At 49.9% G+C, this 19,243-nt stretch overlaps 2 protein-coding genes across 3 annotated transcripts in view; one reads left to right on the top strand and one right to left on the bottom strand.

Annotated features, from left to right (window-relative positions):
* The window catches only part of LOC307039601 (uncharacterized protein), a 64,862-nt gene that overhangs the window by 40,320 nt on the left and 5,299 nt on the right, over window positions 1-19,243 (bottom strand). The gene's annotated exons all lie outside the window — the stretch shown is intronic.
* On the top strand, window positions 8,704-17,136 carry LOC307041161 (uncharacterized protein; the record flags this gene model as incomplete). Its single annotated transcript, XM_079684484.1, has 3 exons — window positions 8,704-8,790; window positions 11,543-13,589; window positions 17,090-17,136. Exons 2-3 carry the CDS (start codon window positions 11,612-11,614, stop codon window positions 17,134-17,136), a joined length of 2,025 nt encoding a protein of 674 aa, XP_079540610.1. The 5' UTR covers window positions 8,704-8,790; window positions 11,543-11,611.

Genomic DNA, 19,243 nt, shown 5'->3' with positions numbered 1-19,243 from the left:
GGGGGGCAGCCGCATAGCTCCTCCTGGGGTTTTGGATATAAGCCTATGTTTTCTTTAGACCAGCCTCTTCTTTTCTTCAAACTGACCAGATCCGTAGAGATTGGAGGAAGAGCAGGAAGTACTTCCTTTGTATTTGTATTTGTATTGTTACTTTTTATCATTAAAACAAGATTATTGTTTAACTTGCATTCTGGTGTTTCTTAATCCCTTCCTTTTTACGAATTTACCCAGCTTACCAAACGACACGCGGAGACGAGGTTGGTTTTAAACATCCTCCAAATCTCAAACAAATGGTGACCCGACGTGTCTGAGTGGGGTGTTTTCGGGGAAGAGACCACCAGCAGCAAGCGGACGGAATAGTCCAGGGCTAAACATCTCGGCCTCTTCTGACAACTAAAAATAGAGCTCTGTACAATAACAGGTGAGCAGATGCCAGTTTAATTCGAAATCTGTGATTTGACCATATTCCAATTGTTAGGGTTGTCAGACGAAATTTACAGTGTTTTTATAGTAACAATGCAAATGCGTGTTTTAGTTGTAGAGTAGGATATTGAGTTCCTACAGCCAGAAGGGTATTGAAGTCCCGGGCTTAAAAAGTGGAGGTATAGAGTCCCCACAGTTAAAATAGGATATTGAGTTCCTGCAGCTAGAAGGGTATTAAAGTCCCTGGCTTAAAAAGTGGAGGTATAGAGTCCCCACAGTTAGACTGTCTGGAGTAGTCAAATGGTAGTATTAAGTCTCCATATCAGACTGACTCAAAATAACAAATCCACAGCTCGACGGGGCTGGAGATGAGTTATTTATGTTATAAGTGATCCAAAGGAGAGTAACGCAAACTTCAAAAACCAATTTTGAAGTGACCGGACCTCATTAATCCTTTGTTCTGTGGGGTTGAATCTATAAAGCCAAACGTCACGATAAAGAGTTCTGTAAGCCTGGGTTACGACTCCATTTCAGCGTCACATTGTTGAAAGACGGTGTTGAAGCGCGCTGAGAGGCTTGCTAAACTTGTTGGAATAAACATCGTACAATAAAAGCTGAATAGACTGTACGGGGAAAAACATTTCTGTGAATATTTACTAGTAACAAAGAGAGAAAGTCAGATAAAGAAGCAAAGTTTAAGCCTGCTGCTTCGAAAATCATTTCTCCCCTCGGTGAGGTGGAGCTCATTCCTGGTCGGGTGCCGCCATCTGGTGGCCAACAAGGTGTGGCACAGAAAAGACAGACTAGCGGTTCAAATATTGCTTAATAGTATAGTTTGTTGGCTCCATCTGCTGGACGTATTTTGTAGTATTTCCCACAATATTGCGTTACATTTGGGGGACGCTTTAATCCAAAACAACTCACAATAGCTGCGTTTCGCCAGGAACATACAATCAAAAAAGACAGGATCATTAAACTATAATCAGGTTTTATAAGTACCAAAACATTTCAAGTGCTACTCAACTGGCTTTCAATAAGCCAGTCCGCTGTTCCTATATAGGTGCTTTATTGGTACTTTTCTGTTATTAAATGTATCACTCAAGGTGGAGTTCAAATACATGTGTTTATACACTCAAACTATTTACACGTCTAGACAAAGGCAGGGCAGTTAAATAAATACAATAACTACATTAGGAGTGACGACGAGCATTGTCCAGTATATCACAAATTACTAGTGAACACATATTAACCTAGTCAGATAAATACACGCAAAGTCAATATGGAAGGGCAGTTCAAAAAAAGTGGTTTAGACGTCCCAATTCCCGGAAGTTTCCAAGAACAATGGGGACAGATTGAGGGATTCATTCTAAGTGGGACAAAACAGGGAGACAAGAAGAAGGCTTGTGCCGACCTTAGGTTCCTCCATGATAAAATGATAAAAGAAGATAGAGTGGGAGGGGATGACACTCTAGGAAATTTAGGCTCAGCTCTGAATCAGTATGAGCGACAGCTTGTAAAGAAACTGGGTAACCTAAACGAGCAGAAGCCCGGATTATTTGCCCGTCAGAAACTAAAGGAAGAGAAACAGGCGGTTGATAAATTGAGGAGGATTTGCCACAACGCAGCACTTGTCAGGAAGGGGATGATTGTGGTTTTCCCCCCAGTCAACAATCCCCCAGTCATGGTAGAAGCCCAAACACAGGGGGGGGAGTTTCAACGCTCTAGTGACGTTGGCACTCTACTGTTCCCCCAGGACATTAGGGAAGCGTGCGTGCTGACACCACCACCCACAGATGACGACATACATCAATATGTTGCAGAACGTATCAGATTTTATAGGGATATGACTCAAAAGGGCACCTCTGCCTCAGACAGGAGGAGACGAAATCTCAGCAGTGCTGTAAATGACGTGTGCACTGCAAGAAAGGCTAGTTCAGGAGAGTGGTCTCAGACAGGACATATAGAGGATCAGTATGTCCCAATCAATTCCCCCCTCATTTATCCGGATTTATCCGGTTTATCTACACAACCGCCTCCTTACTCTTCCCCTGTCCTAATCGCACCCCCCGGGTATAATCTACAAATGCCACTGACACCAGTGGGCTCTGGGTCAGACCAAGAAAAAGCAAGTGTAAGGGGGGGTAACTTTAAAATGGTGGGAAATGTTTTGCTAACTCCTTTAAGGAAGACCTCCGTTAAAAAGGGCGAAAGCAGCCCCACACCGGAAGAATTGATCGCCATTGTAGAAAAATATGAGGAGAGGGAAAGAGAGGAGAAAGCACGGGCCGACGATTACAGAAAGAAACTGGAGGAGAGAGCATCTGAGGAAAGAGGAAGAGATTATGGTAGTAAGGACAATCAGGATAGTAAGGGGGTCCATTGCCAGGAAGCGGAAGAATTACTGAGACGAGAGAAGGAAGAAATGGAACGAGAAAGTCAGGAAAGAATGAATAGAGAGCAGGAGGGCGGTAGCCAACAACAAGCAGGTGGGGAAGGGTACAGTGAAAGTTCTCCCAAGGGAGAGGGCAGTTTGAGTGACCTGCCGTTCCAAGGACGGCAGGCACAAACAGGCCATTACTCCACCAGCAAGGGTGGGGCATCGGGGGATGCTAGTGGTGAGTGTTCCTCTGGAGCGGAACAGGTAGAGGTCGACGGCAGGGGGCGCGGGAGCAAAGTTAAGTACATAAATATGACAGGAACAATCACTGAACTGACTGATACACAGGTTCTTGCACTTCCCCGCATGAGTTTGAGATCTCGGCACACCTCAGAAAACCCCACACCTCTTGCCTTTATGGGTCCAGTATTACAGGCTCCTTTAGTGGCGCTCCCCAATGGGAATACCGCTTACCACCCTTTCTCACTAGGAGATGTGCATTCACTGGTTGACAAAATGCCGCTACCTACTGAGGGAGGGAGACATTGGATGAGAAAGTTTGCTGATATGTCAGTAGGACAAACAATCTGCCTTGGAGATTTCAGGAGGATATTAGCACAACAGACTTCCAGCCATGACGTAAAGAAAGTTGAGGAAAGATCAGGAACAGTAAGAATGAACGATAACCAGCCTATCTCTTCCAACAACATACACAGCTTGCTGAGCTTGGCAATGAGAGAACATTTCCCACAGACGGGAGGAGGTTACGGCTCACTATCTTTCACGTTCACACCTGGAGAGGCCGCAGCAACCATGTTGCTCAGGTCACGCCAACAATACATAGTAGCTACTGACTGTAGTCCAGAAAATAGTGACCAACATATGCAGATGTTCCGTAAAGCAATATTAGCAGCAGTACCTGCCGAGATTAAAGCTCTTATGGAGGACAACCCAGAAGTGGATCTACTAAACACGCAGACACGGGAGCGTCATCTGGGCCATCATGTAGGAAAATTTAACAAACAACTTACAAAGAATAAAACTGAGGAAGAAGAGTTGAGAGTGCAACTACTCCGTGCTCAGCTAAAAATAGCCCGTAAAACAGTTCAAAATGAGAAGAAAAGTGCCAAACAGCTGATTGTTCATCCTGTGGCGCCGGCAGAGCAGGCACCGGGGCCGCAAAACCCGAAAGGGGGTTTTCCCAACCAAGGTCCATTCTATAACCAGCCCCAATACGGCTACAATAATGGTTTTCAGCAACAGAGGGGCGGGTTCAGAGGCAGAGCTGGAGGTAGAGGAGGGTTTCAAACAGCTCCAGGAGTGTACCAATATCAACAGAGGGCGTGCTTCATCTGTGGACAGGCCGGCCACTGGTACAAGCAGTGCCCAAAGGGAACCCCTCCACAGGAAGGGCGGGGACAAGGGGGACAGAGAGGGCATGTACAAGGGTACAGAGCGGACATGCAGTATTTCCAGAAACCCCAAGAGGCAGCTCCACAGGCCCAACACCAAGACCAGGGTCACGTTGCACCAAATGTGATGGCTGCTCCCTATGGCCAGTTTGTCCAGTACGAACAAGACTGTTACCCACCACAATGAGGTCGCCCAGGGAACCCTGAATGTACGGGCCTGGCGGACCCTTACATGGACATGACTGTAAAAAACGCGAAATTACCATTCCTTGTTGATTCAGGAGCTAGATATTCAACTATCAACTCCCCCGTTTTCAACACATCCAAGTCCAGTAATACAGTCTCAGTCATAGGGTTTTCGGGAGAAATAGAGCAGGTGCCGCTCACTACGCCATTAACCACCAGAATAGCGGGCCAGCTATTTCTTCATCAGTACATTCTGGCACCCCAAAGTCCGGCTAACCTCATGGGGCGGGATGTTCTTATCAAAGCTAACGCCTCCATCCTCTGTTCCCCCGACGGACTAATAATATCATTCCCAAATGGCACTCGCCTCAATTGTTCACTATCAACCATAAAATCAGCTTCTCAAATGATGTTGGCCCAATCCACTGCAGCAGAAGCAACTCAGCATGCCACTATATACTGGGGGTTGCTGGACCGGCCCCAAGACAAGACACCAGACTATTTTTCAACAATGGAAGCCGTGGATTAACCTCCTCAGGCCTTATGGTTCCCCTCCAGATCCTCCCCATCTGACGCTGAATTATGATAGAATGGACGACCAAAGTTATGCATATGCGTATGACGCAGAGGTGGCTATGTCCATTTGGGACGTAGCCACAACCAATTTATTTGTGGGACAAGCGGGGGTGGCTGCATCTGTTGAACTCACTGATGAACAACTCTATTGGTACCGTATGTCAGCTGAAGCCACACCACACATTTCCTTAGCTATCGGGAAGGGCTATGAAGCTAGGGAACTTGGTCCTATGGTAAAGACACTGCTAGAAGTCGAGGATTGGGAACCAACACAAATAGCAGCACTCACATACTCTCCCTCACACAAGGCTTATGCTCTAAAAATCTGCACACAAGAATGCATCTTCATGGAGAGACACGAAGTGGAGAGACATCACGGTAGAGAAAAAACTGACCATTCATGTACTGAAGACATGTTGCGTGACCTCCCACCTGACCTGTGGGCATCTGACTCTCATGACGTAGGTTTCTGCTCAAAGGCTGCACCAATAACATTTGAGGTGAGCAGCACTATGCCTGTAAATCTATCACAGTACCCTGTTAAACCACAGGCCAAAGGGGGAATCATCAAGGCAGTTGAGGGTCTGAAGAGAGCAGGGGTGTTGGAACCCTCACAAAGCGAGTGGAACACTCCAATACTCCCGGTATCAAAACCTAGCGGGGAGTACAGAATGGCTCATGATTTAAGGACCATTAATGCTATTACAACTACAGCTCTGGTACCAGTTCCTAACCCATACACGGCTATTTGTAATATCACACCTGAGCATACCTGGTTCACCTGTATTGACCTGGCCAACGCTTTGTTCTGCATACCTCTGGCGGAGAAAATGAGGCCTATTTTTTCATTTACAATGGGAGGGGAAAAACTACAGTACACGAGACTGCCCCAAGGCTTCAGTTTGTCTCCAGGAATATTTAACAAAATACTCAGGGAACAGCTAGATGGCGTTTCATTACCAGAGGGGGTGGTGTTGATCCAGTATGTAGATGACCTTCTCATTGCAGCACCCTCCGCAGCCTCTTGTTTAGAGGCCACCAGGAACCTACTGGTTCGCCTCCATGCAACAGGGTTCAAGGTCTCCAAGAAAAAGCTACAATGCACCCGTAAAGAGATGACATTTTTGGGCAGAGTTATCTCTCCAGCAGGTACGGGCATGTCAGCAACACATCAGGAGGTTATATTGCATCACCCAAAACCCAGGACAGTCAAAGACATGTTATCTTTTCTGGGTCTCACAGGCTACAGCAGACACTATATCCCAGAGTATAACCCAAGAACAGCTGTACTGAGGACACTGATCAATGAGAAAGGCATGCGCAATCTCACTGTCACACTGGACTGGACACAAGCTGCAGAAGCTGCGTTCATTTCTCTCAAACAATCCATGTCTCAGGTCACCTCTCTCGCCTCTGCATCCTATGCATTGCCATTTTTCCTTGATGTTTCTGAAAATGAAAACACGGTAAATGGTGTTCTATTTCAGAAAAAGGGGGGATGTAGGTCAATACTGATGTACATTAGTATTATACTGGACAGAGTGGAGAACAGGGAACCTCCATGTACAAGACATGCAGCAGGTACAGCACGTATCTTAAACAAAATTTCACACATTGTGATGAGACACCCTTTGACAGTACTGACAACACATAGCATTGTCTCTTTTGTGAACTCAAGTGCATTCACAATGACTTCCACAAGACAGACCAGGTTAGAGAAAACTCTGACGCAAGCACACATCACCTACACACATGAAGGAGTTAACAGCGCAGACACCATTGGCAGCGGAGAACCCCATAGGTGTGAGGAAAGAATCATCCAGGATGTGAAGCTAAGAATAGATCTCAGAGACGAGCCTATGCCACATGCAGAAAACCTGTTCACAGACGGCTGTTGTTTTAGACACCCCACCAAAGGGCTCCAAGCGGCCTACGCAGTCGTGAGTCAAACAGCTGAGGGAGAGTTTGAGGAAAGATCAACAGGAGAAGTAACAGGGAAAGTCTCAGCACAGTTGGCAGAAGTAATGGGAGTCATTGCAGCATTAGAGCTATCAAAGGGAGAAGATGTAAACATCTATACAGATTCAGCATATGGTGTTATACATGTGGAAATGCGCCAATGGATGCGAGCAGGATTTGTAACATCCACCAATACTCCCATCAAACACGAGAAAGAGATCAACAGGCTTGCAGAAGCAGTAATGTTACCCAACAAACTAGCTTTACTTAAATGTAAAGGTCTCAGCACGGTAGACAACTATTTGGCTTGGGGTAACAATGCAGCAGACAAGGCAGCTAAAGCCAAAGCAGGGTATATGCCCCAGTTTCAAATGCTGGTCTCAAAATCTGCTGACTTACTGCCCGCAGTAACAGATGATACTCTTAAAGAAGCTCAAGCAACAGGGTCTCCTCAAGACAAGACAGTATGGTTAGACAGAGGAGCTACCAACAAAGACGGGATATGGTACTCCCCAGATGGGAGACCAGTGATACCCCCCGGATGGGTAAGATCAATGCTTAAAGAAGCACACGGCCCAACACATTGCGGCAAAACTCAAATGAACAGACACCTGACTCACTGGTGGCACCCCTACCTACCCGACATGATAGCTAATTACCTAGAGGAATGTGTAATTTGCTTAACCCATAACATCAGAGCCACTGTAAAACCGCATCAGGGAAAGTTTCCTTTACCTAAGATGGCAGGAGAAGAAATCATAATTGACTACACTGACATGATTGACAAAGTAAGAGGGTTCAGATACTTACTAGTTGTAGTCGATGCATACACAGGTTGGCCAGAAACTATGCCATGCAGGAGAGAAGATGCAGACTCAGTGATCAAGTTCTTAGTCACTCATTACATTCCACTACATGGGTTTCCTAGGAAAGTGAGGTCAGACAATGGCAGCCATTTCAAGAACCACGACCTACGCACAGTAGAACAGTCTTTAGGACTAAGACACAGTTTTGGAGCTGTCTATCACCCCCAATCTCAGGGAAAGGTAGAAAGGATGAACCAGAACATCAAACAGAAACTCAGCAAAGCATGTGAGGAGACAGGCATGAAATGGTTAGAGGCCTTGCCTCTGGCTCTCATGTCAATTAGGAGCTCTATAAACAAAGGGACAGGCTTCTCCCCATTTGAGCTGACACATGGCCATCAGTTTCCTGGCCCAGGAGCCTTGAGTGTAGGAAAGGAAGTAGAGGTCCTGAGTCCGAAACCTTATTTCCAGCAGCTTAAGGGATTGGTGTCAGGATTTTCCACACAGGTTGCTGATGCCAAAGGGGGACCCGAAAAACACGAGGCCAACACAGCGGAGTTCGTCTGGCTGAGGGTCATCCGGCCCAAGTGGCTCAACCCCAGGTTCACCGGCCCCTACAGAGTGACCCAGCGGACATCCCATGCTGTCCGCCTAGACGGAAAGGGGGACATCTGGTACCACTGGAGCCAGTGTGCAGCGGGGAAATCACCTGGAAGGACCCTCGACGACATCCGGACGGACCTGGCTATCATCAACGCGGACATCCCTACAGCAGACGACTTGGAAGCAGGCATCAGCGGACTGGAGGAGAAGGACCTCGCGGACATCCCTACAGCAGACGACTTGGAAGCAGGCATCAGCGGACTGGAGGAGAAGGACCTCGCGGACATCCCTACAGCAGACGACTTGGAAGCAGGCATCAGCGGACTGGAGGAGAAGGACAACGAAGACATCCCTACAAGAGACGGCCCAGAAGTCGCCGTCAGCAGGCCGGAGCACGAAGACACAGGACTTCACGGGAAGACAGAGGAACCTACTCCCCTCTGATCAGGTTGCTATAAGCTACACATAGCACCTCATTTACTAACCCATTTTTTGAGGGAAGTGGTATCTTAATCCACAGGTTAAAGTCATTTATTTACCTATAAGAAGATCCCATTTATAAACCCAAATTTAGGGAGTTGTTTCCTAAAAAACCCATATTTAAGGGATTTTTCTTTCTTTTTACCTCATGTAGTACTGACACAGGGACCAAAACATTTCAGAGAAGAATAGAAAATGTCTGAAGGAGCCCTGAATTTCCTGATAACCTGTTGGTCGCTACTAGTGTTAGGAGTAATAATCTACTTGTTCGCCCTACTGTATGTACATTGTAACCTTTAAAATCATGGTTGAGTGACCCAGTGGTCCACACAATTTTTAATAACTTGGGTTTTAACACCAGACGTTAGCATAGACGTATACTGACACTAGAAGGGTTGGAGCTCACAGTATAACTATGTATGGTAACTGGAAATGTTTAGCAGGTCTAGCCCTGGTTTCTACTGTGATTGTTGCCATTATTTTAATCTTATGTGATTCCATTGACCACCCAGACTCCACTCCCCAACCAAATGAATCCGTAACTAGAGTCAAACGGGGCCATTATGAGACAGTAGTTACCCCAATGTCTCCTAGACAAACCTTCACTCTCCATGCAGGTAGTGATGGAATAATACAACTCGACCTGTGCAAAATTGCCCCCTGCAGAAGCCTCAACAGTACCTATTCCTACCTAGCCAAATATGTCTGCTTAGCCCCTGCGGTATGTAACAGAATCACCACAGATACGGTTAAAGGTGCTCCTTACATTTACAGAGGCAGTACATACAAGACCAAAGGCGACCCTTATGTGTCCGTCACATACACATACGGGTGCACCTGCGAGTCCTGGTCCGGTGTCCTAGCAAATTCGGGTCCTGATGACTGGGGATACACGCCACCTTACCGATCGGCGGAAATTGTTAGATCCCTCAAACATAGAATGAAAGTGATTAGGAGAAACCCAAACATCCCGTGCGTTGTCAGGTTTTGTAATCCAGTACGCATAACGCTAAAAAATGTAGTGCTCTCCGACGCTGGACTTTATGTCCTCGCGGTACATGCAGGGGGGGGTTCGCCACAAGGCCTCTTCGAAATTAAAGTTAAACCAAAGGTAGAACGAAACCTTCCTCATGCAGCATCTAATATTAAATACCTGTCTAAAATCACATGTACGGATAAATGCACGGGGGATTATAGCCAACTTCAACCTCTAGACGTCATCCAAATGGCCACAGGATACACAGATGACAACCTATGGTTAAAATGGGTTGCCCAAACAGCCCAAGAACAAATGGCAGGGGATTGCCTAGCCTGTGCTACGGCCCGCCCGCAATTAGTCACTGACCCTGCGCCCCTGTTTCCCACAGATACCTGGGGGTACAACTGTATGTTACAACTGACTAGGATGGCCAGCCCTCCTAACTGTGCCACCCTAGCCAAAGTTTTCCCTCCAATTGATAATGACACTAGGACAGGCCCATTTACACATGACAAAGGCGCCGGTGGGTACACATGTTTTTCCATGGATCAAAAGTCCCCACGTTTTGACCTAGGAAATGTCTCTACGGATTGGTGTAACCTCACCATGTCTAGCACTAATATAGGACATTGGGCCAGAGCTGGGCTCTACTATTATTGTGGGGGCCACCGCCTGTTCACCCGTATTCCCGAACTATCTGTAGGATTGTGTGCTATGGTGCGCCTCCAGGCACCCCTAATGTTATTAGGCAAAAAACTGGGGCCCACGGACCCTAAAGCCACCCTTAACACCAACCTAATCACTCGACGTAGGAGACACGCGCTGTCCAAACGCCACGCCCCGGGCTCCTTCGATTTGTCTGTCGACTCTCCCACCTACATCGATTCCATCGGAATCCCACGAGGGGTCCCTAACGAATACAAACTAGCTGATCAAATCGCTGCAGGGTTTGAAAGTTTGCCAATTATCTCTGCCTTCTTCCCTGTGACCCCTATTAAAAATGTAGAAAGGATCAACTATGTACATTACAACATACTCCGATTGGCCAATCTCACTAGGGACGCGGTAGAAGGCCTGGCTGAACAATTGGGTCCAACATCCCTTATGGCTGTGCAAAATAGGATGGCGTTGGATATGCTTCTTGCAGAGAAGGGTGGAGTTTGTGCAATGTTTGGGGAGATGTGCTGCACATTTATTCCCAATAACACGGCTCCGGACGGTTCTGTCACAAGGGCTTTAGAAGGCCTTCGCACCCTATCTAAAACTATGCATGAACAATCGGGGGTACACAATTTCTTAGAGGAGTGGTTTGCTAACATGTTTGGTCAATGGAAAGGTTTAATAATGTCTCTTTTTATTTCTGTAGCTACTTTTGTGGCCATTTTAATAACATGTGGTTGTTGTTGTGTGCCGTGCATCCGCTCCTTGTTGAAGAGTTTATCGCCGGCCACTAGAGGGCAGTGTCACTGCTGTCGCTGCCCGGTTATGCCGTGCTCTGACCCGGAAGTGCCGAGCGGCCATTTTAGTTCAAACATTGTTCATGCACTCCGCCTCGAGTTGAGACGTTCGTCCACTCATTCATGTAAGACTGTTTCCACTATTATATTATACCATATATTATACTATATATATATTATACTATTATACTACTATACTCTGTTTCGTGGTATATATTTGTGTTGATTGAATTGCATGGATGTAATACTTTGTCAGCTCATCTTGCTGCATTATTCTGTTTTAGGGTGTCGTCATCCTTGTCAATAAATCACCGAAACTGACATTGAGGAGTGTGTTTCTTCATGACGACACCATGGTCGTTGTTGGATGCCCTGTCCCCGGCTGCGAGTTCAAATCCGATGACTTGTCTGAAGCACTCGTCATTGCTATATTGACGATTCATGGATGTAGCCACCAGCACGCAGCGCCTGTCATGGCCGCGCCAGCCCAGGCCCCAGCCCCTCACGGCCCGAGACTCGATCGGCCCAAAGTTGATGTGGGCGTGTCAATAGAGGAATGGAACGTGTTCATCCGCCGTTGGAATGTATTCCGCGCCGGCTCAGGCATAGGGGACGCACAGGCCCCCTTCCAGCTGTTTCAGTGCGCTGGGCCTGTACTTGGAGACAGCCTGTTGAAAGCCGTCCCCGAAGCCGCTTCCGGACCCTTGCCAGACCTGATCACCGTCATGCGTTCCCTAGCTGTCATCCCAGTTGCTACATGCGTCCTGCGCACCGAACTACTTCAGTTACGCCAGGAACGCGACGAGACATTCCGCGCATTCGCTGCCAGAGTGCGGGGTAAAGCAGAGACATGCGCATATAATGCGGTATGCGAGTGTGGTAAGGACGTGGACTATACCGACCACATTATCCGCGATGTGCTGCTCAATGGCATCTATGACTCGGACATACGCCGCGAGACGCTAGGGACAACTGACGTCCTGGTCAAGCCAGTTAATGACGTGATTGCACTCGTCGAGAACAAAGAGATGGCCCGTAACGCTCTCCCGTCGTCCTCCCTATCAGCCATGTCGTCATTCCGGCGCTTGAAGACGACTCCACAGGCGAGCCCCGCCCCGAGCCCCGCGGACGGGGCTAAACGTGCCTCGTGTCCGGAATGTAAGAACGTCTTTAACGTCTTCACGGAGGGGCCTCGCGGGTGGAATCCTAAGCCTCACCAGGTGTGCATCGGCTGCTACAGGGCCCGCCGACAACAGAGGCGTCAACAGCCGTCATCCGACAGTCAACAGGCCGCCATGGGGTCGGAGCTGGTATCCCAGGTCTCGTCGGTGCAAGCTGGAGCCCGCCCTGGCCGACGTCGCGGGAGCCTTCGCCGACGCCGCGCCCCTACGTCGCACGGCTGTGTCGACAGGCCTTCACCTATCATACTCGAGCACCACATCTTCTCCAAGGGCGAATGGAGGCGAGCCAGGCTGAAAGACCACCCCCGGGCGTTAATCACCATCTCGATGGACATGCCAGTCGGGCCGAGGGATGGCACCAGCAACCGGGGCTCGGCCGACGGAGCTCGAATATCCGCCGTCGCAGACACTGGCGCGCAGTCGGACCTTTGGTCTCTGGAGGAGTTCCTGGCCTGCGGTTTCGCGCGGGACGACCTGCGACCCGTCAGCCTCAGCCTGTTGGCCGCCAACCGCTCCCCTATAGCCATCGAGGGAGCGTTCTTCGCTAGGCTCTCGACGACCTGCAGCGGGGGCCGTACTACATCCTGCCGTTCCATGGTATATGTGAGCAGCTCAGTCCGGGCCATGTACCTCTCCTACGAGTCGTTGCTCAACCTCGGCCTCTTGCCCATTAACTTCCCGTCGGACGACGTTGCAAGGGGGCCCAAGGACAGGCGTAGCCCTGACACGGCTGACACGCCAGTCCAGCCCCTGTCCATCAATGCGACGAGGTCAACCAACGGCGGCTGCGTGGGGCCAAGTGACCCCGGGGACGCCCAATGCTCATGTCCTCAGCGCACGGTCCCCCCGGCGCGCCCCGCAGCACTGCCGTTCCCTTGTACGCCAGAGAACAATAACCGGATGAAAGGTTGGCTACTCGGGAGATATGCCTCGTCGACATTCAATACTTGCCCCCATCGGGCACTACCATGCATGGAGGGGCCGCCTATCGAGATGCACGTGGACCCCGCAGCTACGCCTAAGGCATGCCACACCGCGGCTACGGTGCCTCTACACTGGCAGCGGAGGGTTCACGATGACCTCCTGCGGGACGAAGCCCTTGGGGTCATTGAACGCGTGCCGTACGGCGAGCCGGTGACGTGGTGCCATCGTATGGTAGTCACTCGGAAGCACGACGGTTCCCCCCGCAGGACCGTGGACCTCTCCCCCCTCAACAAGTTCTGCCAACGTGAGACCTTCGCCACTGAGTCCCCGTTCCACCTCGCACGCCGCGTCCCGAAGGGCACCTGGAAGACCGTCACGGACGCCTGGAACGGCTACCACAGTGTTCCCCTGCGTGAGTCGGATCGCCACCTCACTACCTTCATCACGCCCTTCGGCCGTTGGCGCTACACCAGGGCACCACAGGGTTTCCTGTCGTCAGGGGATGGCTACAACCGTCGGTTTGACGCCGTCCTCTCGGACTATGAACGCAAGGAACGTTGTGTGGATGACACCATCCACTATGACACCGACCTGGAGCAACACTGGTGGAGGACCATCGACTTCCTGACGCGTGTCGGCCGATCGGGGATCGTGCTGAATCCGGACAAGCTTCAGTTCGCGGAGAGGTGCGTCGACTTCGCTGGCTTCAGGGTGTCGGAATCTACCATCGAACCGCTCCCAAAATACTTGGACGCCATCCGGGACTTCCCCACCCCAGGCTCCACGACGGACATCAGGAGTTGGTTCGGCCTTGTCAACCAGGTGGCTAACTACGCCCAGTTGCGTGACACGATGGCTCCATTTAAGCCGTTCCTCAGCCCACGCTGTGCGTTCCTATGGTCCCCCGTTCTGGAGGAGGCCTTCCAGACGTCCAAGCAAGCCATAATGGAGGCCATCCGCGAGGGCGTGGAGATCTACGACATGCAGAAGCGTACCTGCCTCCGCCCTGACTGGTCCATGCGTGGCATTGGCTACTTCCTGCTCCAGCAACATTGTCACTGTGCCTCGGGCATACCGGACTGCTGTCCAGGAGGGTGGAGGGTCACCCTCGCGGGCTCGCGTTTCCTGTCCCCTGCGGAGCAGCGCTATGCAGCCGTCGAGGGAGAGGCCCTAGCTGTGGCATGGGGCCTGGAACAGACGCGGTACTTCACGCAGGGGTCCGACAACCTCGTCGTGGTCACCGACCATAAGCCGTTGGTGAAAATCTTTGGCGACCGTACGCTGGATGAGATCACAAACTCGCGTCTGTTTAGACTGAAGCAGCGCACCCTCCCATGGCGCTTCGACATTGTGCATCTGCCTGGCAAGAGCAACTATGCCGCTGATGCCACGTCGAGGCATCCTTCCCCCTCGGGTTCAGCGAACGGCCTCTCATTGGGGCTGCCGAGCGGGCCTGACGCCATGGAGTCAGCACTCATGGCCTCCATCCGCGACGACGCACGGGAGCTCGGAGCCGTCTCTTGGCCCCTCCTCGCACGGGAAACAGCGGCTGATGGATGCCTCGGCCACCTCCTCCAACTCATCGAGCAAGAGGGTGGGATTGACGTTAACGACCCTGCCCTGGCGAGTCTGTCATCGGTCTGTGAGTCCGTCTACGCCCAGGACGGCGTCCTGCTCTATCGGGACCGCGTCGTGGTTCCCCCATCCCTCCGTGGGAGGGTCCTTCGGCATCTCCATGCCGCTCACCAGGGGACCTCAGCCATGGGGCAGCATGCCCGAGCCATAGTTTACTGGCCCGGGATGTCCGGGGACATTCAGGCCACCAGGGACGGGTGTGCAGACTGCAACCGCAATGCTCCGTCACAGGCGGCTACACCCCCCCGGCCGTCCCCACCCCCGTCCACGCCATTCGAGGCGGTGTTTGCTGACTTCTTCGACTATGGGGGCCGTCACTACCTAGTTGTCGGGGATCGGCTCTCGGGCTGGGTAGAGGTCCTGAGCTCTACGGCGGGTACTGCCCTGGCGGGCTCAGCTGGCCTGGTCCAACACCTCCGGTCGTTCTTCGCCACCTTCGGCGTACCGGAGGAGCTCTCGAGCGACGGTGGTCCGGAATTCAAGGCGAGCCACACCGAGGACTTCCTCCGCTTATGGCACGTCGAACACCGTGTGTCTTCCGTTAGCTTTCCGCAGTCGAATGGGAGGGCGGAGGTTGCGGTTAAGACTGCTAAGCGCCTCTTGATGTCCAACACCGGCCCGTCGGGCAGCCTTGATCAGGACCGCTTCCTGTGCGCTATGCTGCAGTTGCGTAACACGCCTGACCCCGACTGCGACCTCTCGCCAGCACAGATCATCTTCGGCCGCCCACTTCGTGGCTCGCTCTCCTTCGTGAACCGCCTCGAGAAGTTCTCGAACCCGCATATCCGCCTGCTATGGCGCGAGGCATGGGCGGCGAAGGAGGACGCCCTTCGGACCCGTATGTCCCGTACCACCGAGTCTCTGGGGACTCACTCGAGACCGCTCCGCCCATTGGCACTCGGCGAAAGGGTATTCCTCCAGAACCAGCAAGGCCCGAGCCCCCACAAATGGGACAGGTCGGGGATCGTGGTGGAGTCGCCGGGCCACGACCAGTATCGGGTCAGGGTTGACGGTTCGGGACGTCTGACACTGCGCAACCGGCGGTTCCTCCGTGCCTACACGCCGGCCACACCCTGCGCCCGCGAGCGGTCGGCTGCGCCGTCGCCGCCGCCCGCTGCCCTGGGTCATCAGCCCCCACCTATCCACCCGGGCTGGGCGACGCCCCAGGGGATTGCTCAGCGGCCGGCTGTCGGGCCCCGCGACTCGGCTATTGGCGCTTCCCCACCGACGCCTGCTGATGGGGCGTCCTCTGACCTCGCTGTTCCTACGGGTGCCTTCCTGGGTGCACCGCTCCCGGTGCCGCAGTCGCCGCCGACGCTGCCCCAGCCGACTCGGCCGGGCCGCTTGAGGAGGCCGCCTGCACGTTACGAGCCCGAGTCTGGCAGCTGGATACGGGATGTAGACCGTTAACCTATTCCGGCCCATAGCTTTCCGGTCTGGGGGGGATGAAGAGTTTATCGCCGGCCACTAGAGGGCAGTGTCACTGCTGTCGCTGCCCGGTTATGCCGTGCTCTGACCCGGAAGTGCCGAGCGGCCATTTTAGTTCAAACATTGTTCATGCACTCCGCCTCGAGTTGAGACGTTCGTCCACTCATTCATGTAAGACTGTTTCCACTATTATATTATACCATATATTATACTATATATATATTATACTATTATACTACTATACTCTGTTTCGTGGTATATATTTGTGTTGATTGAATTGCATGGATGTAATACTTTGTCAGCTCATCTTGCTGCATTATTCTGTTTTAGGGTGTCGTCATCCTTGTCAATAAATCACCGAAACTGACATTGAGGAGTGTGTTTCTTCACTTGTGTGTCAAACTAATCATTTCCACCATTGAAGGAAAAGCTGCTCCTCCCCCACTGTACGAAATGCCCTTGTTGGCATATGCGGAGGGAGAGGACGAGTATGATGATTCGGCAAACAAGGACGCAGTTTTTTAACATATTTTGGTCTTTCTTCAATGTCATTGGAGGTTGTTTTCTGTTCCCAAAGGTTTAATGAAGGGGGACAGACACAGTATCAAAGAATGACAGTAGTTTTTGTTTCAAATGTCTTATGTGTGTTGGTCTCGTGAGCAGGGCTCGAGCTTAAGGAAGTCCCGTCGTCCCGGGACCGAAAAGAATAGTGTCGGGGAGGATAAAAAATAATTTTGGGACTAATTTGGGACGATAGTTAAAATAAAAATACCCTGCTAACTCTACTACAAACGGCAATGAAAATGAAACCGACTGCACGTTTTGTGTAGCACACAGTTATTAAACCTCCTTGTCAACATAAACACACACGCACAAAACATTTAGCAACCCGCGAAATACACACACTCACACACACACACACACACACACACACACACACACACACACACACACACACACACACACACACACACAGTACGTAGCTACAGCTGTGCCGCAGCCAGCCGCACAGCTGGCTGTGCCTGCGAATTCCTGACCCGCAAATTCGCGGGTCTAGCAGCTACAGTATGTACTGAGTGTGTGTATTTCGCAGGTTGAGTGATGTAAAAAGACAATGGTTTCCCACGGAGGAATTCTGAAATGTTTTACCGTTACATCACAAAAACGCAGAACCAGACCCTGGAGCGCCGGCCTCTTTATTTACTTACTCCTCTTCATCCCCTATGGGTAATAAAGCTGAGATGAGCATGAGAACCCTCCATCGTATTTAGTCCTTAGCAATATGCTTCACCTCTCCCCATGTATGGATGGGTACCGAGCCCCGGTATTAAACGGGCTCCGCCCGGGCCGGAATTATTAAAGACAGTGGTAACGTTAAGCTCCGACGTTATCTGACTTTTTATCGGTACTGGAGACATTTAAAAAATATGTCAAATGTATTATTGCTACATAAACATTATATCGCAGTTTTAGTTTAGCCAACTCCGTTTCTAATCTGCAATAAGACTACAACATGCGTCTATGATGTATTTTCGAGTTTTCCAATCCAGACGAAATCTCTCTCTCCCGTCTGTGTGCGAGGGGACGGGGCAGTTTGTAAAGGTCTCCTGACTGTGTTACAGACTGTCATCCTGGTTAGTGGTTACTCTGGGTTCTGTCTTCAGGACAGAGTGTTGGATCTTTTTGTTAATTGGATGGGACTTGATTTGATTCAATATTAGAGTAATTTTCTCGTTTGTGTGTTTGTTTAAATATATTTGGCTTTGTTCATGTGATTGTCTGATTTACTCAAATAAAAAGGTTGATGAATTATCCTCTAATGATTTGTATGATGTTTTATTTATGTTAAAGGTCACTTTGAATGATTTTAACTAATGATAATGTAGAAAAACTAATATTTTAAATTCGGGACGTTCCACATTAATTTCGGGACAGCTTAGATTGTATTTCGGGACGGTTCCGGGAGGATGGTGAAAAAAGTTAGTCGAGAGCCCTGCTCGTGAGGCGAGACCAAAAGGGGGAAAATGAAGGATTATTTGAATTATTTGAAGTATTAAAGTAACGTGTTATGGCAGGAAAGTTCAATCTGGTATATTCATTTTAATGTCACCTTATATAGAATGTGTGTTAAATTTGTGATTTCTGCATGGAGTGACTTCTGCCTAGCAGATACCAAGAAGAGGCCCCTAGGGTCTCTCGGTTAATTATCAATAGTCTTGCAATTAACAGGGGAAGTCCCAGATACATTTTCAGATAATGTAGTTAAAGTCTTGTATAATTAATGTTTATCTCCTACACATCCTGCAGGCCTTGAGACTTGGGTCACCCAGCAGTAACCAAGATAAACGTCCTTTTGAGCTTATCAATAAAATGTATTCATTCCTAGTAAGCTGACTTTGGGGTGAAGGGAAGTTCAGGGAAGCCATTAAGCCACAAGAACAATTAAACTTCTGTTAATCAACCAAAACTCATGACTTTCAGGGGACAGGACATTCGGACCTATAACAAGGGTCACTTCATAGAGAATATGTGTGTGTATTTCTTACTGTGATCAGATGTCCTGTATAATCATTTATAAACTATTCCTGTATTGGTGTTTTATTTGATTCCTCTGCTTTTATTCTTTCATATGTGGGTACTGGAGGGCTACAAACATTGTGGAGAAATTAGCTTAAACATGTTTTATTACTCTATGGGAAATGGAAGCAGCTTTTATGACAGGGACGAGAGAGCTGGGGGAGGGGACATTCTTACTGAGATTTACAGCATGTCAAATGATCAGGGAAATCTACTTGTTTTAAATAGATGTGTGTGGTT

Source organism: Notothenia rossii (assembly GCF_949606895.1).
Source record: "Notothenia rossii genome assembly, chromosome: 5".
NCBI classification, from domain to species: domain Eukaryota; kingdom Metazoa; phylum Chordata; class Actinopteri; order Perciformes; family Nototheniidae; genus Notothenia; species Notothenia rossii.
Note: the sequence above shows the minus strand (reverse complement) of the source record. Positions and strands in the feature narration are given on the sequence as shown.